We start from the raw sequence: 27,322 nt of genomic DNA, 5'->3' as shown, positions 1-27,322 counted from the left end.
CTTTTGTTTTGAAAGAACGCTACTGCACTCTTAAGGAATGCGCGTTGCGCAGGCTGTTTCAACGCGTCCTGATTAGGGTAGCTGTTTCTGAACGCAGAAATGCTCGCAGAATACGATTGGACGCCTGGTGTTCCTCGACTGAGGAGTCATTTCCAGAGAGGCGGTATCTCTAAAAGAAAACTCGTTACCTCCAAAATAACATGATCTAAAGGAAAAGCTGCTTGCTGAGTCATGTCGTCCAGCACGTTTCCTTCCCCGCTTTGTGGACAACTGAAATTTCTTTCGGTGATGCCTCAACAAGCTTTTTTTATGCTTGTTTTCAGTTAGTTTTGGGTCCCTACTCTGGTTGTCCCGCTGATACGTTGTGCCCATTTGTAGGCTCCCCTGTTTCAGTCTTACGCGCACGTGTAATTCCCTTTTCGCGGTAACAGCGGGCGTGAGGTCATAGATGCGGGCAGCGTATCGGCCAGCCACTGCCTACACGTGCAGAGCACCCGGTAGCAAAAGCGAAGGTAAACTAAATGACCATGCAAAAGGGCGCAAAATTGCCCAGCCTGACAACCCTTCCTGAAGGACACAAGCGTTGCACACGCGGCGTTTGACGGATAAACGGGAAGTGGCAGGGCAGTACGGAGAGAGGAAGGCATCGTTCTCGCCTTCGGTGGCCACTTTCTCGATGGGGATGTCCGCACGGTGCGACATGTAGCCCAGGACGCTGAAGATGACAAACCCCGCCAGGAAGCTCGTGGCGCTGTTCACCGCACTCGTCAGGAGCGCGTCCCTGCGTCCGTCGCGTCAAAGTGAGAACGGGAGTGAGACTGGTGTGAGTGAAAAGAAGTAAATGGCTGAGTTAAATAGTCAGGAAATCACTGACATAAAGAGAGCGAGTTAGAGAGAGAGAGAGAGAGAGAGAGAGAGAGAGAGAGAGAGAGAGAGAGAGAGAGAGAGAGAGAGAGAGAGAGTGGAGATTAAGAAACTTCTAAAAACGCAGAGTGGTTTGTGCGCATGCTACCCTGAAAATTGTGAGTTGAAGGTCGAGCTAAGGAGGAAAAATCCCGGGCCATCTCCACTAAAGTGAAACCTGGTGAGGGGCGAAGCATGCAGTGTATAAGTGTATTTTTGCACTTTGGCATTTTTGCCAACGGAGATTAAACCGTTGGTGCTAGAGGTATACAGCTTCGCTGTAAAAGCCTCTTGTTTTCGAAGCACGAAGCTCTCCAGCGCGAGGCGTAAACGAGTGCCCCAGAGTCTTTTTTTTAACGCTGTGTCTAAAGGTACGTCGGACGTACCCGCAAAATTTCTTAAAGATACGTCGGACGTACCCGCAAAATTTCTTAAAGATACGTCGGACGTACCCGCAAAATTTCTTAAAGATACGTCGGACGTACCCGCAAGATTTCTTAAAGATACGTCGGACGTACAGGGCCCAGAGTGGCTCGAAAGCGGCGTTGCTCGAAACTAGCGTGGTTATCTCGAACCATCGACGGCAAAACCATCACGCGTTTGCTGTTTATAAGCCAAGAATCTAACGATGCCTACCCTGACGCAGAATGTATTTTTTTTCCTCGTGTTCTCGAGTTGGACCTTGAAGGGGCGGTTAGAGCCTTCGCTGAGGTCAGAGATCGCATGCGGACCACTACGGGTTCTCGCAAGAGGGAAACAAAATCATGTGCGACGCGAGTATCTTTCTTTTTTTCCCCCTCATATGTTTCTGTTTAAAGCCCTAACCACATTGGACGCGAAATCACGCGTCGCGCGAGCGTCGGCGTCGTTCGGCGTCAACGCGCGGGCCCGCGCAGAGACCGGCGAAGTCGCGCGCCAGTCGCTGCGTCGGCACGTATGCCATCCTGTTGAAGTCGTTTATGAGCAGTTATTGTCGCTTCTTGAACTGCAATTATCAAGACTTTAGCTTTAGCAAAAAAAAAAAAAAATCACTTGGCGTCTTTATTTATTGCTAAGTATGTTGGCGGGCAAATATTGAAATGCTGCGAAATGTATCTCGAGCCATCACGGTCAAATCAGAACAAAATAAGATAGAATGATAAACGAACACGCACCTCGCACAACTGCTTTAGTTGCTACTTGATTTAACCTTCATGTTGCGTACCGACTGCACGTTCAGGAATTCAAATTGTAAGCAAAACAAATTTCAGCGCTGCCTTGATAGTGAGGTTACCGTCGAACGTCATTTGTAGGTTGAAAGGCAGGGTACTGTGGCACCCTATCTGTTCCCTGCAAAAAAAAAAAAAAAAAAAAAACTGATCAAACCCTCACCGCAAAAAAAAAAAAAAAAACCGTCTTCGCTAGGATTCGAACCACGGAATTTCAAAACAGAAGCCCGGCTCTCAACCGCTCGACCACGCGAGGAGACGAGGAAACTTGAAGAATTCAGTGTACCAACTGAGGCTGCCCACGAATAGTGTCGGATGTGCTTTCTTTTGGTCGTATTTGAGAGATTTGAGCAGTGGTAACGCTTGCTTCTTGCGCACCGATCTTGGCGCCGATGACAATAATGCTAGTGCTACAAGCGATGTAACCACAGCTCCCTTATTTGAGTCAAAAAAGCTATCGCACATCCCCGGTCTCCCCTGCGCAAGTCACGGGAGCTACGAATGGAATGCAATGCGCCAGAATTCTGGCGTTGATAACGCTTGCTCGTCACGCACCGATCTTGCTGACAAGCCACATTATGCTAATACTGGATGCGATGTAACCAGACTTCCCTCATTCAACTCACACAAAGCTATCGCAGATCCCCGATCTCCCCGATGAAAGCCGAACAAGCCACAAATGGATGAGTGCTTGCGAACAGAAATAGCTTGCAATTTGTCTCAAGGCAACCGATTACCGTAATTTAAAAAAAAATTGATTGTTTTCTGCTGAAAGGAACGACCCCAAACCACGCGAAGACGGACGCTGCCGTTCGCTTTCCGATGCTCTCTCGCGCTGCGTAGACGCCGATATCTGGCGAGCGTAGACATCGGCGTCGCTCGAGTTTCAGCTCGCGTCGCCATGCACGCGATGTCGACGCGAGAAAACGCTGAACGTACGCTGCATGTTTGGGCCGAGTGAAACCGAATACACCGACGTACTTAAAAAAGTTTCACGGATACGTCCGAAGTATCTTTAAAAAATCTTGCGGGTACGTCCGACGTATCTTTAAGAAATCTTGCGGGTACGTCCGACGTATCTTTAAGAAATTTTGCGGGTACGTCCCACGTATCTTTAAGAAATGCTGCGGGTACGTCCGACGTACCTTTAGACACAGCGTTTTTTTAATAGGCGTTACGTTCTAGCGCGAGGCGTAAACGAGTTTCCCGGTGTTTTAGTACCGTGACTACATGTGACGAACGACGATTACGACGACGACGACATCAGGAGACGCCAACAGCCCCGGCCCCTAACGGGCTTCACCCTTAAAGATTTGGGCAGGAAGATAATAGACTTAAAAGTAGATAGGAAGGACATACTGATAAACCGCCAAGAAGAAAGCGCATGGACAGTATTTATTTGGTCAGTTCTTGAACATGGCTCCAGCCATTAATCGTGAATAATCATTACTTTTAAAAAAACTACAGGTGTCACTTCGACTAAAGTATAGAGCCGGTGGCAAACCTTGAGGGACGAATGAGCAAAAGGATGGATAAGCGTGTCTTTGTTTTCTACCGAGACAAGTTATGCGTATTTTAGTGTGCGTAATGTGCGGTTGGACGCCTGCGTGAGTAGATGGGTGACTGAGCGAGCACGGGAGCGAAAAAGCTCGCTCGCGTTGACGCGATTGTGAACAGCGTTCCGGGAGAGAGCTGGCGTACAAAACTGACCTGTACACATTGTTGTGGAACTCGTTGTAACTGGAGAAGGCGAGCAGCACGCCGAAACCGGGACCCAGGGAGAAGAATACCTGAGTGGCCGCGTCCACCCACACCTGCAATGACAACAAACAGTGGGAATACAGTCCATGAGCACGAGGTCGCGGGCTCGATTCCCGGCCGCGGAGGCCGCTTTTCTGATGGAGGCGAAAATCAAAAGCGCCCGTGTGCACGAGATTTCGGCGCGCGTTAAAGATCCCCAGGTAGTCAAAATTAATCCGTACCCCTCCACTACGGTGCGCCTCGTCGTCTGCGTTGCTTCGGCGCGTTAAACCCTACAATCAATCGGGAATACAATAAGTAACACCGTGAGTCGGCCTAGTTGGAATCTATCCATGGCTTTACCGATGCGCAAACAAACGAGGACGAAGAAGGAACCAACACGGACAAGCGCACTCTAACAACTGAAATTTTATTGAAGAAAACGAAAGACCTATATACCCACAAACCTGCGCACCATCATCCCAAAATAGTTTTCACATCACGCATAGCACACGCATCAATCACATGTCGGAATCAGACATTACAAGATAGCATCTCTATTTCTTTGTCTCTATTTCTTTATCCAATACAATCCATGGTGACCACCGCTCTGTATAAACATTCGCCAATGGTACTGTGCAGTGTCGAAAAGATTTTCCCTAATCTGTTCTTCTGTCTTTATTGCCTCAGTGATGCCTGTAATGCGAGCATTCCCGCGAGAATTCCCAAGGCGATGTCCCGCATACGCTTTCCGCAACGCCGCCTGTAGTCGCGCTCACCGCCAATCTTCAACGACTTGGGAGACGAAGTTTTGTCTGAGCTCACTAAGCAACGGTTGAGGCACCGTGTCCCAGAGGACGGTGTCTCGGACCAGGAAACCTTGCCACATTAGTTGCGCAGGTGGTCGGCAAAGCACGCGTGATTGCGTAGCTTAATACGCAACGACAATAATTTATTTGTTGCCCGACGTGGACTGGGGAAAATGTCCAGGCAGGTGCTCCAGACCTAGCCGGCAAATATGTTCAATAGGGATATCGAGCGGCTGAATTTCCCTGCTGGAAGCGATGTAGTATATGTATGCATATATGGCGAATAAAACACAGGAAAATAAAGTGGCGATCTAGAAATCTAGCTGTGGAAAAGGATTCAGCGCCGTTACACTGTGTGAAACGGGTTTCGCACAGTCGCCCAAGAGTGACCCAACAATAACCCAATAGTGTCCCGACAGCAGCCCACAACTGGCTTGCCACAAACTCCCGCGGAAGCCATGCCGCAGTGCGAGAGGATCGTTGCCACGCCGACATCTTGGGTTTTCCGCTTCGCGGTATTCGAAGTCCCGACGGGCATCGCACCGCAGCCCGATTGTCCGTTGGGCAACGCGGCCCGATCGTCGTCGGTGGTCTCCTTCTCCTTCCGCCGCGTTCGTGCCCATTAGCGGCCTTTTTTTGTCTTATGAGTAGACTTCACCGTCGAACACACTGTCTGAAAAAGCTAGCTTCAAAAACAAAGCTTAAACCGGTCTTCTTAAAGTCGGCTTCGCTTCTAAACACAAGTGCATTGATAGGAAATCCTTCTTTCAGGGTCAATATTTGCCTTATTGTATCAAAACATGAACCTCCGGAGGGAACAGGCGTCCAGAGGGAGAGGGTGGGCCGAAGTGAGGATCGGGGGAGCGGCTTTTCTCGGTCTACGCTCCACTGTAAAATAAACATTAACATTATGCTTGGTATTGCCAGGGGACGGTGGTAGTGTACCGCGCTGGTTACACATCTGCGTCGGTAAGACGTCACAAGTGCAAGGCGTGCTTCGTGAGCCGCTCACCCTGGGATTTGACAGCACACTGAAGTCCGGCGTGAGGTAGTAAGCGATGCCCTTGGCGGCGCCAGGAAGAGTCGTGCCTCGGATCAGCAGGATGAACAGCACGCAGTAGGGGAACAGCGCCGTGAACCACACCACCTGCACGTGGTGAACAACAACACGCACGGCATCTGTACAAGGTCGGAAGAAATTCGGCACGGACACTTCCGACCTCCCGCATGTGGGGATGAGAAAGCCTTACAATCGCGAGGGCGAAATGTTGTCCAGTAATGTTTCTGCATGTACATGGCGCTATCACATGGCGCTATCCGGGGCTGCGACTGTGGGATTGTACTATTCCCCGTGTTTTAGAGCGAGCAATGCGCAAAGGCACATGTAGCGCTGTGGCGCTAAAGCCAGTTTTAGCTCCAGTTTCCAACGCCGCCACCGTGACTAAACCGTTTTAGCCAGAGGTCAGACCGTTTGAGGACGGGCGGCCGCTGCTACCGCCGCCACGACAGATGCGAACCCTTCCTCCTCCACGTGGCTATGCACACGCCTTGGGGTTGCCTAGCAACAGAGGCGCGAGAATCGTTTCTTTCTGTGTTACTTTGATCTGAGGCGCGGCGTGCGTCTGGTGTCGTAGTCTAAAGCGAAGCATCATTCGGGTCTCTTCCCGGCTTTTCGGAGGTGCTGCTGCTACTGCTGTGACCTGGCCGTTACGCGACGCTGGGTTTCTTACAACACCCTATGGCACTGGCCTTCTCGCTTCCTTCAATTGAAGGAAGCGCAGGGGCGAAAAGTCCAGGGGCTGACATTTCTGGTTAAGACTACAGCCGCGACACCATTGGTTTTCACCTAACCCGACAAACCCGCGGTGGTTACCGGCCTTCACGGGAGATGTCCGAGGCTCGAATTTTATTAGCTGTCACCCTTCCCACCCATCACTTCGCACGTCAAGAATTATTGGTGCCACTGATCACGTGTTCTCCGGGATGATGGGGACCTCGAACGTCTCTTGTGACGTCTCGTTATTTCTCGGCGCACTCCCCACTGCTTACCGTTCTGCAGAATCAACGACTACGGAAATCACAAAGCCAACCCTTTCAAGAAAATGTTACACGCACGTTCGTTTCAACCCAGTAATGTCACGACACCCGTGCAATCATTTCACATGGCGCTACCGGAACTACATTGTGCAGTTCAAAACACTGAGCGCCTTTTGTGCGCACATACGGCGCGAGAAAGGCACGAAGCGCGCCCACAGTGTGCATTCTCCCGGGCCGCTGAGCGGAGCATCCACACTAGCAGCGCGACGCTGCCGCCACCTACATGTCGATCTCGCGGCAAATACCTGTCGGGTTACTTGATTAAAGAAACCAACCTGGCGTGGAACTTCCTTTAATTGTGGCAGGTAATGCGCGTAGGCGTCAAATATCGACGACGTAACGTCCGACTTGTTGCCCGAAGTTTGTAGCAGCCATATACAAAGTAGCTTCTTCGAAGCAGCGCTCATGCCATAAAATTGCCAGTAGGTCACTTTGCATTCTATTGTGATGTTGCTGAATTACAACGAAGGATACTTCAAACGAATAAGCGATGCCTTTTCATTCGATTACTATTTCGAGAGCGAGCAAATTAAAACATTTCTTTGGATAGCTATCGCGGTAATGTGACGTATAGTGCAAGTGACGAAAGAAAAAGGAAGATGAGTCGAGGGAGACGGGAAGGGCACAGCGAGAAATCAAAAAGCACCCGAGCAAACCCCTTTGCCTCAGAGCATTGCTGCAGTGCAGTGAAGCAACAGGTCGCAAAGTAGGGCGTCTTTCCAGGCAGCACTTCCAGCGGGGCTGGCACTTGCCCAGCGGCGTAGTGGCGCATAATGCGGCTTCGCCATAAAGTAACTAAGTGGTTTCCTATAGACGGCCCTTTAGACGGGCGGCTGAATCGCTTCAGCGCCCGCTCGTGTATCAAAGAGGGACCTAATAAACACACGTCCAGAACAAAGTTTCTGGCGACAAAAGCGAAGTGGAAGCCCTGGCCAGCGCACTGCCCAGGGTACCGCACTGGGATCGCGGCGGCATCATAGAGGCCCGTGAAGCGTGTCGCCCCTCTGTTCTATTGCGCGGAGAAGGAGCGTTGAGAGTAAGCGGCGAGGCCGTAATGGTCATCCCCGTTTTCATATTTTCAGACCGTTTCCTTTCCTCTCTTTTTTCTTCCTTCCTACGGCCATGATCGGCAACTTCGTTCTGCTACTTACGTTATGCGCGTTTTTTTCCCCCACCCCGCTGCAACAGGTCGCCTTTCATTTTTATATTTTGGATGCGCGTTTCCTTTCTTTTTTCTTCATCCGCGTCAGCACTAGATGGATGCAAGAAGACCGACGACACGGAAAGCCACTCACCGGTGGCCATATTGGATTTGATCTCTCCCCCGCCTCGTTTCCCTCTCCACGCCTCGCCGTCCGTCGGCCCTCCGGCCCGCACTTCCGGTGGGACCACCAGCCAATTAGCTTTTAACCGGAAGTGCACTGTCACCTGCACCCCCTAGCGGTCAAGCGGGGACTGCATCGACCACCGGAGAGGTCGCCATGCGGGCAGTGGTGGCGCCGGCGGCGTCCATTCGATGGTCTGCTAAGTTTCCTGTCGGCCGTCTTCTTTCACAATGTCGGATTGCATAACAGTTTCCACTCTGGCTGCTCCTCTAGCCGCTTCAAATGCTCTTTTTTTCTGCCACTTCCTGTAGCGATAAACCCAGGACTTACTGTGCATAAAAGAAAGGGTTAAGCAAGATGCCTAGTGCTAAGGCTATGCGCTAGGCAGTAGATTGCACCATATTTAGAGTTCTTTGAAGCTGTGCTTATTTTAGTATACTGCGTATTGCGTCTAATTAACGCTCACATCAGATAAAGAGACGTAACTTTCAATCAGAAGCGGAGTAATCCAGAGAGCTTGCTTTTAGCACGAGAGCACCAGGTGCCCCATTTTGTAATCTCCCGTCTGTCCCGTGTGAAGTCTGTCTGTCATGGTTACAGAGCGGATGAACGCTCGCGACTAATAGCATTGCTAAGCAGTGATGTTCTGTCCAACTGTGAAGCTCTCAGCCAGGGTGTCACACCGGGAGAGAATGTCACGCAGGGTGGAAAATGAAAAGCGTCGCTAGGCTAAGCTCGGGGGTTTTGGTGGTGGCTGGCGCTGCAGGGGGGAACGTTCCAAGCGCGTCCTCTGTTGGCGTGCTTCACTCCGACGTTGCCCTTCTACCCAGCACTGCGACTGCTTCGGAACTACATATAGCGGCTGGATCAGTGACCATACTATGCTAAGCGCAGCGGCTGTTCAATGGGTCAGTGGAGAGAACGGTAGCTGTACAGGATGCACAGAGGATGACAGTGTGAAAATGAAGTTGGAGCATATATACAGCCGGGTTCCGGCTTGAGCGACTTTATCTTGTCGTGTTTTTGCAGGGGATCGCCTCTATCGCCTTTATCTTCTCTCAATAGTTTCGGAGACGGGCCAAGTTGTACTATCGCTATCCGTGCTGAGCGTCATGCTCGTCGGGCTCATCAACAGCGTAAACGACGCCAAGCTCAACGGGCATCGGTTGACTCTGGAGAGTGGGGGCTAAACTAATTACTTAAAAATTGAAAGAAGCTCGCACTTACACTAAGACTTGAAGGTAACGAAGCTGTACGCAACTTTCACGACCATCACGAAGGTTTAAGTCCATGCCGATTTGCTTCTTCGCTGCCTCAACGACCTTTACTCCATCTTTTTTGCTATAATTGTGAGCTTCTTTCATATTTTGGAAGCGATAATCATTTGACATCACCTTGGAGGGGCGTACTTTATGACGTGTCTTTCTCGTTCCGAGCAAGTGTTGCCACGATTACGGCGAACACTGGAGGATTTTTTTTGTTGTTGCTGTTTTGGCCAATTTTGGCCAATCTAAGTGAGTATGCTTGGCTTAACAAATGTGTGCCGGGGACGCTGGGCGGTCGCCGCGAGGCACGCGCTCACATGCGCGCGCTCGGCAATTTCATGCTATTTTTAACTCCGGACACAAACAATTATGTTTTGCTAAGCAGCTTCGCTGTTAAAGCAGAGTGAAAGCAAGATGAGCAATAATAACCAACGTGTGCTTCCTGCTCTCGGCACTACCACTCACGGTCACCGTTATGAAACGACTTTCACTTTTTTGGAACTAGAAGGCCTGTTCCGATATCTCATCGAACAAAAAAATACGTATGCTAAAGCTCAGGTCACATGAAGGCAGCGACATATTTTACGGGATAAAATGTAGTTTGCATTGTTGCAGTCACCTGAATTGGGCATTGGGAACAGCACCTGCTCAAAATGTTGTTTCCCTTTCTTGCATCTAGTTACAATCCTTTGTCACATTTCGGGGCTGCAAACGCGACTCGGGTGTATCACAGCTGACACGTGTATTGTTTGGTTGTTTGGCGGTTTCCTTCCAAAATGTGGCACCGAAAAGTTTGCTGCGTACGAACGATTCAATAAAAGCAGAACATGTTATATACAGTCGAACACGGATATATCGAACTCCAAGGGGATCGTGAAATAATTCGAAATATCGATAATTCGATATATAAAATAGGCCTATCTGAAGATTATCTGACAACTCCGCACATCACTGAGAGTTTTCTGAAGTCGTGGTAAACAGTAATTTACCGCTTTGACCGTCAAAGCACGGAAAATCCGAACCGCAGCATGATGACCACCGCACTTTAATTATCATTGAAATGTCTTTGAACTTCGCTTGTTTTTTTCTTCTGCGTCGTAGAGTTCGCCAAATTGTCTTCAAGGTTACAAACACACACAAATGAGAAAATCAACGCTGTACACTGTGCCACAACAAAGGCGAATAACGCTGACGTAACCTCGGCTGCAGTAGGCGGTTGGGAACGTTGTCAGGTACTGCGTGCCGTTATCTTCAGTATCCGAACCGAACACCTCCCCCATCTAGAGGCGTGCAACGAAGTCGCTTTGCACCCGACACGCTCCGGAATAGCCGGGGCGGGTTGTGCTGCATTCGCCTTTACGTCGACGTTGATGGGTGCATCGCCCTCAAAACTACTGCGAGGAATTCCGAACGCCTTTTCAACCAAGATCTTTTCAGCAGCCTGCACCCGACGAATTCCCGCCTTCGTTGCTCCGAAATAAATGACTTGTACAAAACAAACATACAACGCCGCATCGGTCCCCCTGCATGAGCCAACAAACAGCTCAGTCACAGAAAAAGAGTTCCTCCTGTCAATTTCTTTTGCTCCTTTATGTCCTTTCGCCCCAAACACTATCCGCGTTCTAGCTATGATGGAGCTGCCCCTCGTGCTAGCGTGAAAACACGCTGTTGAAGGCCATCGAAGCGACATAATGCCACGGACGCCACCTATTTCTCACCAAGCCAGGCAGCGCCTGCGATGAGTCAACATTATCATCAACTCCACCCCATCAGAGGACGAAAACTTTCAGGGGAGCCTTCGGCGCGGAATTCGATATATCGAATTTGCCCGTGATCAGGAGTTCGATACACGCGCACAACAGCCCTATACTTTTGCATGGGATTTTCAAGGGGATGTTTACACTGTTCGATATAGACAATAATTCGATATATCCGTGTTCGATATATCCGTGTTCAACTGTATGACGGATATGCTGCATGGAGACAGTTGCAGGATACCGCTTTCTGGTGTTGACGGCCTTTCCTTCGCAGTGCTTCCAAGCAGGACAGAAACGAGACGCCTATCAAAACTTTGATAGTACCTTTTAAGTGCAGAGCACTTTATGGGCTCGCCTTGTCGTCTTAGCTCGCTAGCGGTCGACGCGACTGCCGGAATCAGGCGGCCCAGCGAGATATCGGACCCAAGCACAGCCTTCTGTACCGGCGTCAGGAGGGAGTTACGCTGAGGCTTCGAAGAACCACGCGGTTTAAATAGTCATAAACGTTCGAATCTCGTGAACCGCTGGCGCTTGTCATACATCTTCCCGTTATTTGACGCAAAGAAAACTTCAGGTACATTTCAGGCAAAATCTGTGTATATAACCGGCAGTCCCCACGTTCATTTAGTTAAAAACACTCGTTGGGTTGGGGGTTGGTTGTTACGATAGTAAGCGAAAAAGGCGACCGCGCAAGAAAAAAATGGCGGTTCGAAATGACGCAGAAAGGCTCCAGCCACGCAAGAAAAGACTGGCGCATTCGAAATGCCGCAGATAGGCTCCAGCCACGCAAGAAAAAAATGGAGCGTTCGAAATGCCGCGGAAAGGCTCCAGCCACGGGAGAAAAAAAACGGCGCGTTCGAAATGACGCAGAAAGGCTCCAGCCGTGCAAGAAAAGAATGGTCGTTCGAAATGTTGCAGAAAAGCTCCAGCCACGCAAGAAGAAAATGGAGCGTTAGAAATGCATAAAAAAGGCTCCAGCCGCGCAAGAAAAAAAAAATGGCGCGTTGGAAATGCCGCAGAAAGGCTCCAGCCGCGCAAGAAAAGAATTGCGGGTTCATATGCCGCAGTAAGGCTCCAGCCACGCCAGATAAGAATGGCGCGTTCAAAATGACGCAGAAAGGCTCCAGCCGTGCAAGAAAAGCATGGCGCGTTCGAAATGACGCAGAAAGGCTCCAGCCGCGCAAGAAAAAAAATACGCGTTCGAAATAGCGCAAAACAGCTCGAGCATAAGAAATTAAAGCAAGCACAAAAGAACAGACTCCCGCTGGCGCAGTTTCAGGCAGGGGGCGCGTACGCACTGCGAAGGCGGGAAATTTGAAATGCAGTGGGTGGCAGCAGTGAGCGGATAACGGTGCTGCAGCCCATTATGGCGAATAACTGCTCTGCACTTCCGACAGCTTTTACATTGAATGAAACGGCTTTAATTTTTTATCAGCCCTGTAGTATACTATAGGTAAGTGTGAAGGTAACTTCGCGCCTTGTGGGTATCACTCGCTATTTTCTGTTGACGCTTTTTTAGCAGAGTTTTTTAACTAGCGGAAGTGGTTTTAGATTCGACTATTCGACGGAAGTAGTGAAAAGCTTTAACCCGTACAGTTCGGCTGAGTGAACTTGTGGAGAAATAGTTATATTTTAAACACCCAGACATTAAATGATGTTTAAAACAGATTCGGAGCGAAACACAGCATAAAGATTGGAACGTGGCGCTCGTGTCTTATAAAAGGAAGCCAACATAAGCGACACATTTTATTCCAACTGCCTGTTTACGAACATCAAAGCTTCTCAGCGGAAGCAAGTGAGGGGTAGCGCAATGGAGCACGTAACCTCGGCGCTATTCTGGAGCTGGTTACTTTGGGGCCCGGCTAATTCCTCCGGGCATAAACAGATGGCGCTGACTGCCCAAAAATAGGGGTAGCCATTTACCTCTACACGCGGCAGCTTCGCTGCATCTGGAAATATTGCAGTGCTCTAAAATTTAGTCAGACAACGCGTTTCCTCAACGTTACGCCAGCCGGCACGCTTACCCTTGGGTTATTACCCACGCGTGGCATGTAGCCAGCATACCAACTACCCGAAATGGGCCGCTTCTTAGCGTTGCGATGCGACTATAAACGGCGTTATCTTTGAATACACGCGATATATCTGCGCTCAAAACATTCAACAGCGGTGGACCTCCTTCATCTACAACACATTAATGCGAATACTTCTGTGGCTATTTCAAACACTTTTCTGTATCTGGCTGGCTAGCTAGAAGACTATCTCGACTCTAACGGTGATCTATCCATGAACTACTTGCCTGTAAAGCGTGCTACCACAACACAATGGGTAGTATTGCGGTGAAGCAAACTTTAGCAGTAATGTGAAGCACACTCGTCCTATTCACATTCGCAACGCTCGCACTGCAGGATTTATTTCTTGTAAGGACTTGAGAGTCCTTATCTGTGAATGGCTATGAGACTATAGCGAGTAATTCTCCAGAGCTAGGTAATGCTTCTCGATGAAATACAATGATCGGAGAGGAATTCTGCCTGCGCTTCTTCCTGTTTTTGTCGCGCGACACCCAAAACACGGGGGAGGAAAACAGGCGTCGTCCTCTTGTTCACCACAACCAAGTCCTGCTTTGGTGGAGCAAAAAGCCCTTAATATGGATCGAGAGTCCGCACCTTTCCCGAGGTGGAGATTCCTTTCCAAAGGCTGAAGTAACAGATGAGGTAGACAGCCAGCAGGCAGAGCGCCATGTCCCACTTGATCGAGCCCAGGTCGTCGATGCCAGAACTGTGTTGGAGCTCCAGCAAATGCCGTCTGCGGAAAATCAATCAATCAATCAATCAATCAATCAATCAATCAATCAATCAATCAATCAATCAATCAATCAATCAATCAATCAATCAATCAATCAATCAATCAATCAATCAATCAATCAATCAATCAATCAATCAATCAATCAATCAATCATGATGACTGCTGCTGCCTATGAAGGCACTTTTATCAGACCGCATGCTCTGCCGCAGGACAAATCGCAAGCCGTTGTTGCTCTTAAGGTGGGCCGTGAGTACTGCACGGTACATGTCAAAGGCAGGAAAAAGTGTAAGCGAAGCGTGAAACGTGGAGTGAAATGGCATGAGATATCGAGTCGCGTTGCACCAAAAGTTTCACTCAGAGCCCATAAGTGCCTAAAGCTCCATTGTTACAACGCGTACCGCAGAAAGCAGCAGTTTTCTTACGGTTGAAAACACATGGTTATAATGCAAAAATGCACGTAATGTGTTGATGTCCGTGATTCGACAATACTGGTACTTGTGTTGACAAAATCGTCTGTGCCGAGAAACGGTGCTAGGATTTTTTTATAAAAACTGAAACGAATATGTTTCCTCGTGCCACAAGACAATGGTTTCAACTTCAGGAATAGTGCCTCGGTAACTCGTTACGTGACTTTGTAAGGAGCTCTGCCTCCTCTTGGAGCATTTGTGAATGAGTGGGGAAAAAAGAGCCTACGAGACAAGAACGTTTAGACCAAAAAGAAGCTAAAGAAAAAAGAAAGAAACGAAAAACAAGGGGAAGAACACAACCATTGATTGAATGAATGAATGAAGGAAGGAAGGAAGGAAGGAAGGAAGGAAGGAAGGAAGGAAGGAAGGAAGGAAGGAAGGAAGGAAGGAAGGAAGGAAGGAATGAAAATAAACAATTGTACCTAAATATATTGCGTGCACTTCTGTATAAAATGCACTTGCAGAGAGAAATTTGCGCTTGACGGAACATTAAACTGAATGGATTCGTAACCTAAGAAGAGGCAGAAATGGTGACGGTACACTGCTAACCTGGTTACACCTAGGTTTCTTTTAGCATAAGAGAAAGTTTTTTTTCACTAAGAAGGACAAGTGCGCTGCATAAAACACTAAACGTGAAGAACGACGTTTCATTTGAACAAAGAAGGATTTAATCAAACAAAAAGATAAATAACAACAGACGCTCCATATAGGAATACGAAACGATTTCACCGGTTAGATTCAAATGAAACTGCAGAAGAATAAAATCAACAAGAATTGGAACGAGCGAAAGCGCAAACATGCTACACATGGAGGCACAAAATGTAAATCGAAGAATCTTGTTCCTTATATTGGTCTCAGGTATTCCCGATATACTTAAAACCATTTTGCCTTTCGGATAAAATCTGTGTGACGTTTCTTTAGACGGAACATCTGTGTAACCGGATTATGAGTGCTATGAATGCATGTAGGATGAAATCAACTTAACAACGTGTAGGTGCGAGCTGGTCGGTATTCCATGATTAAGAATTACAAGCACGAATGTATTTGGACGAAGGACTTGGAGGACAGGGACATGCGCTACTACCAACTGAATTTAAGATTAAATCAATCCACTCGTGTATAAGCTTCCACTACCATGCGATATGGTTTACATTGACCGAACGAGTGCACGTGCCTTGATCAACGCCTTCGTGAACATGTCGATCGAGTGGAAAATGCACAGATGGGAACTTGTCCAGTCATTGCCACTATTGCAAGTGTTCGCTTTCTTTCGAAGAATGCACTGTTGTGTTCCGCCACCCCGGTCAACGCACACGGGAGATTGTGGAAGCAGCTGAAATGCATCGTGAGGGCGAAGATTGCGTCAGCATGACCTTATTACCTTTAACCGCGTCTTGGGAAAAGAGAATTTATTATAACCCATGTATGAGGGCGCACCGACTAGTAGTAACAGCTCTGCCCTAAAAACAGAAAATTATCCCATCAGTTTTCACGCAACATGGTCATTTTACACACTGCACAAAAATTGTATGGGGCGGCAACAAGCTACTGCAAAATCAGGTCACCGAGAGTTCACCAGCGTAAAAGAAAGAGTTTATGAACAATACTAAACTGAATACGGCGCTAGAGAAGCACTCAGGATGTTGCTCCTGACTATAAAGCGCGTAGAACAGCGCAAAAGGAAGGCTTCTTCTCCTAGAGCTGCCAACTCGTGTTCCAAGTGACTCACAAGAATCGACCTGGCACGCCACAGCAGTGGGAACATCGCCGTTGCGGCCGGGCTCGAAGACATGCAGCACCACGATTTCTCCACAAAACAAAAGCACCAGCACACATCAGAAAGTTCACCAACACATCATTTGACCGCGATAGAGCTGGCCTTCCTGGGGGCGCACATGATATCAGAATTGAGGAACAAGTGTGCGCCTGTACACTGCACAGATAGATTGTTTAGTACTTCGTTAGTGGTGTTGCCTACAAGTACGTCGTTTAGAAAATAAAATTTAGTTGGAAGTAGCGCATGTCCGTGTCCTCCCCGTCCTTCGTGCAAATATTTTCGGGCTTATAAGTTTTGATCACGAAATCAACGCCTCTAAAATGGAGATACAAAGTGTACGGACAGAAGAATAAAGAAATGGGATGTCAACTGACGATGGGCACTGGGCAAAGTAAGGGTGGCATCAGGGGATCAAAAGGGAAGGGGAGGCACCCTCGGGCACTTAGGACGCCTCACCCAGCGTAAATGCATCTATCATTCTGGCGAAGTTGAGCTCTACGCGCAGCGTCAAAGCAAATACGTATAGATGGACTTGGATGCATATGCTTTGAACGCTCGAGGCAAACGGACAGCAAGTAGACGTTCAAGATAAAGAAAAGAGCCATGGAGGAAGCGGCACCACCCAAAGTAGTGACAGAAGAAAAGAAAAAAAATTGCCACGGTTCCTCGATCCATCTCTTATGTAGCGCATGCATAAACCCGACGGCGCATACCCGCTATGTAAGTGGGCGCGTTACACGTTGGTGGGAGCTCCAGCGAGCGTGGTGAAGTAGTTCAAGGATCGGCATACCAGTGTGCCCTCCAAATAAAAAGCTACTCACCGTCTAACCCTGACTCTTTTGGTGGATCTTATAGAAATCAATAACGACGGAAAGTGTAAGGCCAATCAGTTAGAAGTTAGAAATTCTGCCCATTTCTCCCACCGCACTTGCACAATTATGATTAATGTTTGCAACAAATGCCGCGTTTTGTCCGGCGCCTCCCTGGGTCTGATGTCGTCGCGGTGGTAGATGCTTCTTCCTCACATTTCCGCGCTAAACCTCCTTCACTCTCCTTTCATCTGTGCTTACATTTTCTTAAACACTCCTTCGCGGGATTTTTTTTAGAATTTCGGAACAGCTGTTTCGTCCTTTTCGTGTTTTTCTCTTCCTCCTTTTTTCCCTTTTTTACACGGTTATACTTGGGTAATACCGACAGGCGCCTACGCCTCTTTACTCAATGTAGGTATAAAAAAAGCTTTAGTTATCCCCCTTTGTGCTGCTTTGTCATCGTTTGTCATTGTAGCGATTGTAGAGCACAGAAGCGGCAGAGACCAGTGGACCGGAGACAACCCCGACGCCGGATGCAGGGTAATCTATGTACAGATTTCGTTGCAACGTATTTTAATTACTTTCCCCACGCGAGATCGTTCCCGTCATGCTCACTTTTGTTTCCGTGACGCTTGTTTCGCAGTCGAAATCTAAAACGAACTATCTTACTTTTAAGCAGCTTCGCTTCTCGAATGTAAAGTCACGGGCATCGAGGCAGCCTTCCGAAGTTGTTTTGCGAAATAGTTGCAACATAAATTGCCTTTCCATATACTTTTATAGGGTTTTTTTTTTCCTGGGGTAACATCGATGCGATTCAAGGCGAGTTTGTGATGGGTGATTTGCGGAAATGCATTGACGGAATAAACCCTTCCCTTCGACCCGCGAGGCCCAGATGGTGCAGCTGCACGCGTTTGACCGGGGCGGCTGACACTTCGTCTATACGGCTGTCCACAATTCATTTCCCTCCCTCTTGCCTCCTCTCAATCTTCAGCTCCTACCGTAGGGCAGCAAAGCCGCGTAAGGGACCACAACAGCTCAGCGTTTCTGACGTAGCGAAGCACGTCGTTCGTGAGAGCGCGGGCGTCTTGCGCTGGCCGCGCAGATGAGGGGACCACAGGGGCCGCGGGGCGCCCTAGTTGTGTGCAGCGTGCAAAGGGTCCTTCCGTAAAACAAAAGAACAATGCCGCTCCTTTGAGTTGAAAGCAAGCCTCAAGGCTGAAAATAGGCCTCCAGGTGTCATTTGTAAGTGCCCAATATCAGCGGTGTTTGCGAACACAATAATGCACAAACACCGCCGTTGCCGTCAGCACAATCGATCACAACAGGTGCCCAGAGAACGAGGAGGGTAGCCGCAGCGCGTTACACGTAAACGGACAGTAGTAGTGCTGGGAAAGTCATCGCGAGGTCAGTGCTAGATTACCAGAAATTTTGGTGCGAAACCCGTCGCAGGGTGATTAAGACAGGTAGTTTGACTTCAGCGGCTAATAGACTGGCTGTACTCTTCCAACGACAAGAACTAGAGCCGGCTACCATCTGGGTCGGTTGGTCGATGGTTTCCTGGCGCGGTTAAGCCAACGGCGGCCACTGTAGCTTTCCCAGTGCTGCACCGAAGTGGGGCGGCCCTGCGCGCCGGAGGAAGAGAGGAAGGCGAATGGGCGCGATATTCGCGGACCATCGGTAACCGTCGTGACAGCCAGAGGACCACGGGCGGTCGGCTCCGGGGCTCCAGTCACACTTGGTTGGCCCCAAATGCAGCTCGCGGAGGGGCAGCCCGCATCGCCTCCCCACGTGGTGGTGGCCGCCGACGCACACAGACAGACGCACGTACAAACTGAGCCCCGAGCAAGCGCCCCGTGTCCACCTGGCGGAGATGGCGGGCAGAGCCACGATGGCGCGACAACCCGATTGCCGAAGGCCCCTGAAACGCTGCGCTTTCACCTTTGGCGTTAGGACTCCCTTACCTGGGGAGGCTGTTTCTATTTTACTTCGGATATATGACCCGGTAGAGCCACAACTTACCCGTTGAAGTTATCCTATGTAGGCCATCTACGGTTTGCAGATTGCGAAGTGCGGCAATCATGCACTGGAAAGGTTTTCGCCGTTCCACTGAGGTATTTGGGTTCCTGACGCTGGTATCATATTTTAAATTTATCTGCAACTGCGAACTGTGCCATCACTCGTAGAGATTTGATTACGCAAACTAAGATAGGGCTGCGGTGCCTAAATTCTCATCCACTTTTTAGCGATTAATAAATAGCCTAGAACCGTATCGGCTAACAAGTCCACGTGCTCACAATCATATAGGGGATAAAAAGGGGGCGGGCCCTCTAAAACCGCTGTTGACCGTCGTCGCTTTGACATTTTAGAAGTTCAGTTGCAATTTTGATTTTGAAATGAAGTTTAGGGTTACTTCACAGTTTCCCGGTAAAGAAAAGAGGCTCCGGAACACAAGGCTTCCTTTCGTTTGTTTTCTTATTCTTTGAATATCAAAACTCGTTTGTTGCCATCTCCTGGCTGGGCGAGGAGGGTGCTTCATATTTTCGAAAAAAAATCGCACATCTCCACGCCGTGAACGATGCCAAGGGGGCGAAGCACTGGGACGCAAGTTGTGTATTGCCTTTGTGGTGAGCGTCATTGTCCGTGCGTGCTGATGCACTCTGAGTTATAAATGATTTTGAGGTGCAGTAAATGCACTGTAAATGACAAGCGCCACACGAAAGACAATTCGCGTCCCAGTACTTCGCACCATAGGCATCGTTCACGGCGTCTTTTTCCGCGAATTATCGTCAGATAGTTTAGGGTTTTTGCTTCAATTTTGCGTTTTGTACCCTTTGAAATTCGCGCTCTTTGCTAGTGCAGTTACCGGCACTCTCCCCAGATGGCGTACAATGCTGTGCGCACGTAAAGCCCCATGCGCACGGACAACGCCAGACAGACATTTCGAGGTCCTAAAGGACGTCGCCCTTAAAAGAAAAACGAAATCTGCCGCTGGGCCGAATTTCATTAGAGGCACGCAAAGCCAACCGGCGCGAGAGAACAGCTTTTTTTTTCAGGGTACATTCACGATCTCCTGTAAGTCTCCACTTATTCTCACAAACACATGCGTAAGAACCCTAACTGCCGGACACTCACGTGAAGTATTCTTCGGCGGGAGTGGTGTAGTTCGCCCTAAGATCGACGGCGAACGCCTGATCGTCGTCCAGTTCGGGCACGAAGGTCGCGTTGGCCTGTAGCTGCAGCTCGAGGTCGCGGCCCGACGCGGCGTCGACCACGAGTGCGGTGGCAGCGGCCACGTTGCCTTCCTGGAGCAGCGAGGGCGTGGAAGAGGCGGCGCCGCTGGACTCGTTGGCGCCGCCGGCGGGAAGCCTGAGCAGGCGCTGCCCGTAGGCCAGCTCGAGGCAGTTCTCCGTGTTCCACGAGTTGTTGCAGTTGGTCCAGGGCAGCTCGGAGGTGAACGAGGCCACCAGGTAGTAGAGCGCCCACGCGATGATCACGTTGTAGTAGAAGTCCACGTAGAACGCGATCATCACCACCGTGTACCCGACGCCTGCAGCGCAGGTCATGGCGCCGCGCGGAACAGGCAACAATGGAGAATTAAAGATCTCTTGATGAAAGAACAGGTGATGTTTTTTTTTTATTTTAAAGGGGTAGGGCAATGGCAACTCTACTGTGATATAGTTAGACATATCAGATACCTCTTTTACAGTGTACGTTTATCCCCTTTCTTAGAGTCTTCTATTTCTATGTAGATGTCCTTCAAAATATCTCGACACCCATAAACTGGGGATGGCCAAGAGCGGAAAAGTTATTACCTTAAGGGGAACTCGCCTGATCGCATTCGTATGGGAGTTACTAATTCATGACCACGGGCTTGAAAAGTGTCGTGTACCGATACGAAAAGTTTTGCAAAACTATTGAAATGTTCCAAACGGCATTGTTTGCTCCCTTTTTAGACATATATTACTTCTCTACTGAAATAAAAATAAACCGAAAACGCATTTTGGTTTATCCAGTTCTCGATAGATGGCGCTATCTGTGTAGCAAGCGAGAGTTTTATTTATTCATTTCCGCGAAGAAGTGGCATATCTGTAAAATAAGCAAACTAAACCGCGGTGAACATTGGCATGTATTTGTAAAGCTTTTCGTATTGGTGCACGATGGTTTTTAAACCCGTGGGTCACGAAGTAGATATTCTATTGGGATGTTAACAGGTTGAGTCCCCCTTAATGAAGGAATGGAATAAGGTAATTCGGGAGCAAAGGATGGTCTCGGGAAAGAGTGGTCAAAGGTCTGTGGGAGGAGCTTCTGCAGTAGTCACAGGTTGATGATGATGATGATGATGATGGTGGTGATAAGCCGAATAATTATATTAAAGATGGTAGCTTCTATTCACTGCACTTTGTGAGCAGCCCACGCTCACTCCCTGGCTCAACTGGCGCAAAAAGCGGCGTTCCCAGATCCCGTGGCAAGAACCTGTACAAAAAATTCCCATTGGCTGCGTGAAGCTGTCGCCAAAATTTCCATTGGCAGCGAACGCGGGTATACGTGTCGGCGTAACACCTCCATTGGCTTAGGACAGGGCTACTATGTGCCAACTTGACATCCCCATTGGACGCAACGCGTCATGTGGCTGCGAACAGGGGTATGCGGTGTGCTGACATCGCCATTAGGTGTGCGACGGTCCACTAACGTGTGCTTTTAAGTCTAACGTCGTCAACCGGTACCCGCAGCGTGGCGTGCAATGAGTTTGACGTTGTTTGACGCGTCGGTAGGCTCAACGATAAGGCCAGCTGAAGTTGGCTGGTTCCACGAGAGATGCGTGTACACGAGCATTTCTTGTTTGTTCTCATATTTTTATTAACTATGGGCAAGCCAGGGAATAGGCAAAAAATTAAAGCCGTTTCACTCAATGTGAAAGGTGCCGGAAGTGCACAGCAGTGATTCGCCATATATGGGCTGTAGCGCCGTTATCCGCTCACTGCTACCACCCAATGCAATTCGAATTTCCCGCCTTCGCAGAGCTCGCGCGCCCCATGCCTAAAACTGCGCCAGCGGGAGTTCTGTTCCTTTTGTGCTTGCTTTTCCTCCCGCACGTGCCGGCGTTGCGCTGCCACTTTTTTCGCTTACTAACGTAAAAACCAACGCAATGAGCGTTCCTAACTAAATGAACGCGGGGGCTGCCAGTTAATTACGTATATTTTGCCTCAAATGTACCTGCAGTTTTCTTTTCGCTAAACAACGGGGAGATGTATGACAAGCGCCAGTGGTTCACGAGTTTCGAACGCTTATGAACACCTTCGCTTTCGAAACCTCTGGGTTACGCCGCGACGTCAGTGGCTACGACGGAACGCCGTGTGGCTCTACTTGGGTCCAGCGAGCGAGCTACGACGACAAGGCGAGCCCCTAAAGTGCTCTGCACTTGAAAGTGCACTCCGTTTTCCTCTAGCGTGTGTACTTCGCGAGATAAAAAAATTTCAAAGGTGACGCGGGTGCCGCGCGGTTTCCGGCGGCTGCAGTTTTTTTTTTTTTCAAATTTGAGAGTTTACGTACGGGAAGGTGTGATTGTTCTGAAATCTTCTCGAAAACAAAAACTACACCGAAATTGCAAACAGTTCACAGCAAACTTTGAATTCTGCCGTGAACAAAAAAATTAGAAAAATATCTGAAATCAGACCAGACGCTATATTATCGCTCACTCTGACGCCCCCTATCTCCTATCTGTAATGGTGACCAACTTGTAGGTGATAGGTAATTTCGACCAGATATTTGTAAACGTATCTGTGAAATATTGCTTGTCTAGAAAAAAATATAAATATACGCAAGAAAAAGACTGGCTGTTGTGCTTTTTCTGAAAATGCCAACTTTAGAAAAAAAAAAAAAACCTCTCAATTTTCTTCAAAGATGGGGAAAAAAAGTCTTCAAGAGGGTCAACAATACTTCTGAAAATCATTTTGCATCATTTTATTGGTACCGAAGCTATAAGCGGCTGAAATCAGGCTTTCGGGATGCGTCTCCGTGCTGTGTGCTCCGCTACTGCCGCTGCTTTCCTGGCTTCGCGCTTTTATAAAAAAAGTCTGTTCGCATTCTGCGGCCACAGCAGGTTATGTTCACCTTTTACGCCCTTGTAAACAACAAATCCGCGTTTCTAACATTTTTTTACTTGCGATGTTACACTCAATAAGCACCAACTGGCGAAGACCAGACAGAAAGCTCGCCTTTGAGGGCGTCACTTTTTCTTCTAGCGAAAACAAAGAGAATGGTAAGAAAACAAATTGCTTTCTTGGTGTGAAAGTGCTGCGCTCTGGATTTCTGCATATTTTTAATGCGTAGCATTCTTCGCCGAGTACCCTCACAGCCAGGAGCGTGTAACGCCCTGCATTTCCACAATATAGCATATTTCGCCAAAGTTTCAAACGTGATCGTTAGAATAGTGTAAATGGAAAATAATTGGTCGAACGAAATTCATAAAAAATAAAAAGTAAAAAAATGCAATAATTACGGAAAATGGCGAATCGTGTAAAGTTCTGCATTTCCACAATAATCCACATTTCATGGAAGTTCCAAATGTTATCATTAGAATGACGTACATGTGGAGATAATTCGTCGAATTAAATTTTGAAAACTAAAAAATAAAAATATTAAAAAATTACGGAAAATGTCAAAACGTATACCGCATGGAATTCCACAATAATGCAGATTTCGCGAAAGTTCCGCCTGTAATCGTTATAATAGCGTAAATGGATATAATTTGTCGAACGAAATTTTGAACTAAAAAAATAAAAAATATATATAACAATTACGGGAAATGGCGAACCGTGTAACGCCCTGCATTTCCACAATAATGCAGATTTTGCGAAAGTTCCGCCTGTAGTCGTTAGAATAACGTAAATGGAGATAATTGCTTGAACGAAATCTTGAAAAACAAAAAAAATTAACTAAAATATAAAAAAAATTACGGAAAAGTTCAAAAGGTATACCGAATGGCATTTCCACAATAATGCAGATTTCGCGAAAGTTCCGCCTGTAACCGTTATAATAGCGTAATTGGAGATAATTGGTCGGACAGGATTTAGGAAAAAACAAAAATTTGGCTGGAAATACTCACACTCAAGACAGGCAGCATAAGAATGCTACGTACTGAATTTCTACAGAATTTTGTTTTTCACTACTTCATATGTTCTCGCTTTAAAATGGGAGTGGGACAGAAAATTTGTTTCACACAATCGTCCAACATGTTCGAAAGTAATTTATCGGATTTTGTTTCGCGTTCTGCCAAGTTTTCTTCAAAAGTCTTCATCTAATGCAATATTTTTTTTATCACGCTTGAAACACGTATCCACTGTTTCTCAGAGATGGAAGCCATTGAGCGTAACTCTATGAACAGCAGCTTCTGATGACTAATTAAACAAAAAGCCACTGAGATCTTTAACGAAAAGACACGTTGCTCAGTTAGTGCAAAGGATTAAAAATAGAAGATTATAGTTGACGCAGAATATCACCAGGCTCACACAATGGTTCCTGCAACTTTCTGAAGCAAGCCCACGATGTCCGCAAGTGCCCAGAATGCCTTGTTTCCCTTTGCCCAACTGCCGAATGCATCAAACACTTTTGGTCGATTGTCGGTCGTCGCTCCCGACGTCGCTTATTGGCGTAACAGCGGGCCCTTCACTACAAAGACGACACAAATAAACAGAGAGCAAAAAGAGCAATCGTAGCTTGGAAACCCAAATTTAATACCCAAAGAGTTCCATGATGAATTTTCGCACATCGCACTCTGAAAGGTGCGTTCGAAGGATTATAAGCCCTTTGTGAGAGGGTTACGATATAACGCATAACCGGTGAGACCCAAGAAAATAAAGACTACGAGTGAAACAGCGGATACTGCACTGTCCGTGCTCTTTTGTCCTCAGTGGAAGCACTAAGGAAACAAGTCAACGTGCACAAGTATACAAGCCAGGAGAAAAGCCGATGGTAAAGACTGTTCTTTTCGTGAGACGAGAGTGGAAAGGGGGAGTGTTCTGGGGGAAGAAAAAAGTATTTATCCACCAATATCGGCCCGAAAAGGGAGCGACAGGTGATGCTGAAAGGTGATGAGCTGTGGCCGCTTTAAAAGGCGAAGATCTTTGGAAGTTGCGCAGGTCTAAGGATTATGGAAGGGAAAGGATCGCCGGAAATTCATTTTCTGCTGCCCCGGACCCCGCATTAGTGACGCCTCGAGGAACCCTCTGTTTCCTCCGCGCTCGCCGGTGGCTTGACGGCAGAGGTCGCCCGTGCCGGAGGAAGCTGCCTCAGCGCCCGCCCAAGAGTAAGTACACAGCTTGGGAGCCATGGCGGACCGCCGCCAGTAACGGCGGCGAGACACGTCATGCGCCGTCATTGTAGGAGCAGCAACGCTAAATGCCTTCGCTTCCGTTGCGGCTAATTGCCTTTGACACAAATGAACCAGTCAGAGAGTTACGATGACGTAGAAAGTGTCCTTGTATAGTGCTAACACAAAAAGGATCAATTGCAATAAGGGTAGGTATAGGCCCGGTGTTGTGAAAGAGCCTGCAGATGTTATGGCCTACAATGTACAGATCACCTTCCTTGTGTGTGCTAACTGCTCCGTCGTTGCGATAAAAGAGAAGTGACATTAACATGGAATTTGGGTCTCATTTGAGCGGTATTGCGACAGAGTGTTCAGTATGTTACGGTATATAGCAGAATTCAACATCAACTGCACAATTCTTTGTCGACCTACCTCGCTTTTAAATGTGTCGTAGTCGAACCTATCTGCCCATGTGTGTTGTGTGTGCATGTCTGCTTTTATGAGTGGGACTGTGCAACTTCTCTCTCTCTCTCTCTCTCTTTCAGACATGCGGGAGGTGCCTTGACTAGTCAGCTGTGCCCGACAACGCACTAAGAATAAAGAATAGAGAATAAAGGAGAATAAAGGAGTGCTAGTACAAGCGCAAACAAAATTAGCGCTCAACGGTGAACAAGAAGTGCCGATAACACGTCAGGACGTTTTCTGGAAAATTATTTTAGATAGCCAGTCATTACAAGTCTCCGAACAATTCTATTTTACGTAATGATATTTGGCGTAACCAAATAACAACACTCGCGCTTGAAAACTGATGGCGATCATGACTATCTCGATGACTGTTGCCGATAGCCACTTGAACCAGCACATTACAAGGTAATCCTGGGGCTCAGCTTTACTGCAATGCACAAATCCATTCCACTAACAAAACAAGCTCAGTGAGCGACAACGACAACCAGACCATTCGACTCACAATTGTGATCGGCACTATGGCGCTGCGCAGCGCATATCCACATGCTTGCATTGGGCAATGCAACAGCGCTAACGAACTTTTCAGCCAAGTCGCATGAGCTCGTCATCACATTCCCTCAATTAAATTGTTGGTGGCATAAATTGGTCAGCTGAGTGCATTGTGGCAATGCTGACCCACAGGATTGCCTTAGAGTACAGGAGCATATCAACCAACTCGCACAAGTAAATTTTTTTCTGGTATAGTATCGAATATACATAGGGGTGTCCGTTTTCTGGTAAAACCCCCCAAAAGTTTCTGAAGATTCGTGCTAAATCCGATTTCTCCCCGAATGGACCTTTTCAAAGGAGCGATCTTTACATTTGTCGTCTGACGTTCCACCGTTCTCAACCAGTACTTGCTGGAAGCAAGCGCACGAACGCACCTTCCGATCTCATTGAGCATTGGAATGACTCTACCACCCGCAATTTCAGGCTGTCACAGGCTAGCCTGATATTGTTGTGCCTAGCTAATGGAAGCTCTGTTGTCGAGAGAACCTTTTCCCAGTTGAGAGACGCTCAACCATCAGACAGGCCTCGAATGAAGACCGGCAAGTCGCGCAAGCAGATCACAATGATGTATGCAAACAAGGATGAGGGAACAATCGACGACCAGCTTTCCGTGAATAAAACATTTCATTTGCTAGGAGTTATCCATGCTATTTACTCTCATTATTTATTATTTTCCAAACAGATGCCAAATTTAGGGAAGCATTTTAAAGAGAACCCTGCAGTCCCCCCGATTGCCAGCTTGAATTAAACACCAATGTTAACGCGTTAGAGTTAAAACGCTCGTGATATACCGTCTAAAACAAACGAAGTTTATTAAAATAAATTTAGTACATCCATCGATGTAACCCCCCCCCCCCAAAAAAAACCCCGAATTTCGGAATGGTTTCACAAAAACACCCGATTTTTTCTCCCCGAATATCAGTTCGAAAAATAGCTCCCGATTTTTACCCCCCGATTTTGAAAAAATATAAAACCCGAAAACGAACAACCCTAGATATACACCTCAACACACTCTTTCTAAATACAAAAATATGGCTATTT

The 27,322-nt window shown here is 47.9% G+C and overlaps 1 protein-coding gene across 1 annotated transcript in view; it reads right to left on the bottom strand.

Annotated features, from left to right (window-relative positions):
- Positions 1-27,322, bottom strand: part of Dat (Sodium-dependent dopamine transporter) — a 100,200-nt gene that overhangs the window by 27,134 nt on the left and 45,744 nt on the right. Inside the window, exons 3-7 of the mRNA XM_077678211.1 lie at positions 20,092-20,506; positions 13,768-13,906; positions 5,673-5,807; positions 3,822-3,925; positions 657-781 (exon numbers count right to left, since the gene is read on the bottom strand). Of these exons, the coding sequence (XP_077534337.1) occupies positions 657-781; positions 3,822-3,925; positions 5,673-5,807; positions 13,768-13,906; positions 20,092-20,506 (918 nt within the window). The remainder of the gene's footprint in view (positions 1-656; positions 782-3,821; positions 3,926-5,672; positions 5,808-13,767; positions 13,907-20,091; positions 20,507-27,322) is intronic.

This window comes from Haemaphysalis longicornis, unplaced genomic scaffold (genome assembly GCF_048455015.1).
Source record: "Haemaphysalis longicornis isolate Haplotype H1 unplaced genomic scaffold, Haemaphysalis longicornis Haplotype H1 scaffold_7, whole genome shotgun sequence".
In the NCBI taxonomy this organism is placed as follows: domain Eukaryota; kingdom Metazoa; phylum Arthropoda; class Arachnida; order Ixodida; family Ixodidae; genus Haemaphysalis; species Haemaphysalis longicornis.
This window is presented reverse-complemented; position numbering and strand designations above follow the sequence as displayed.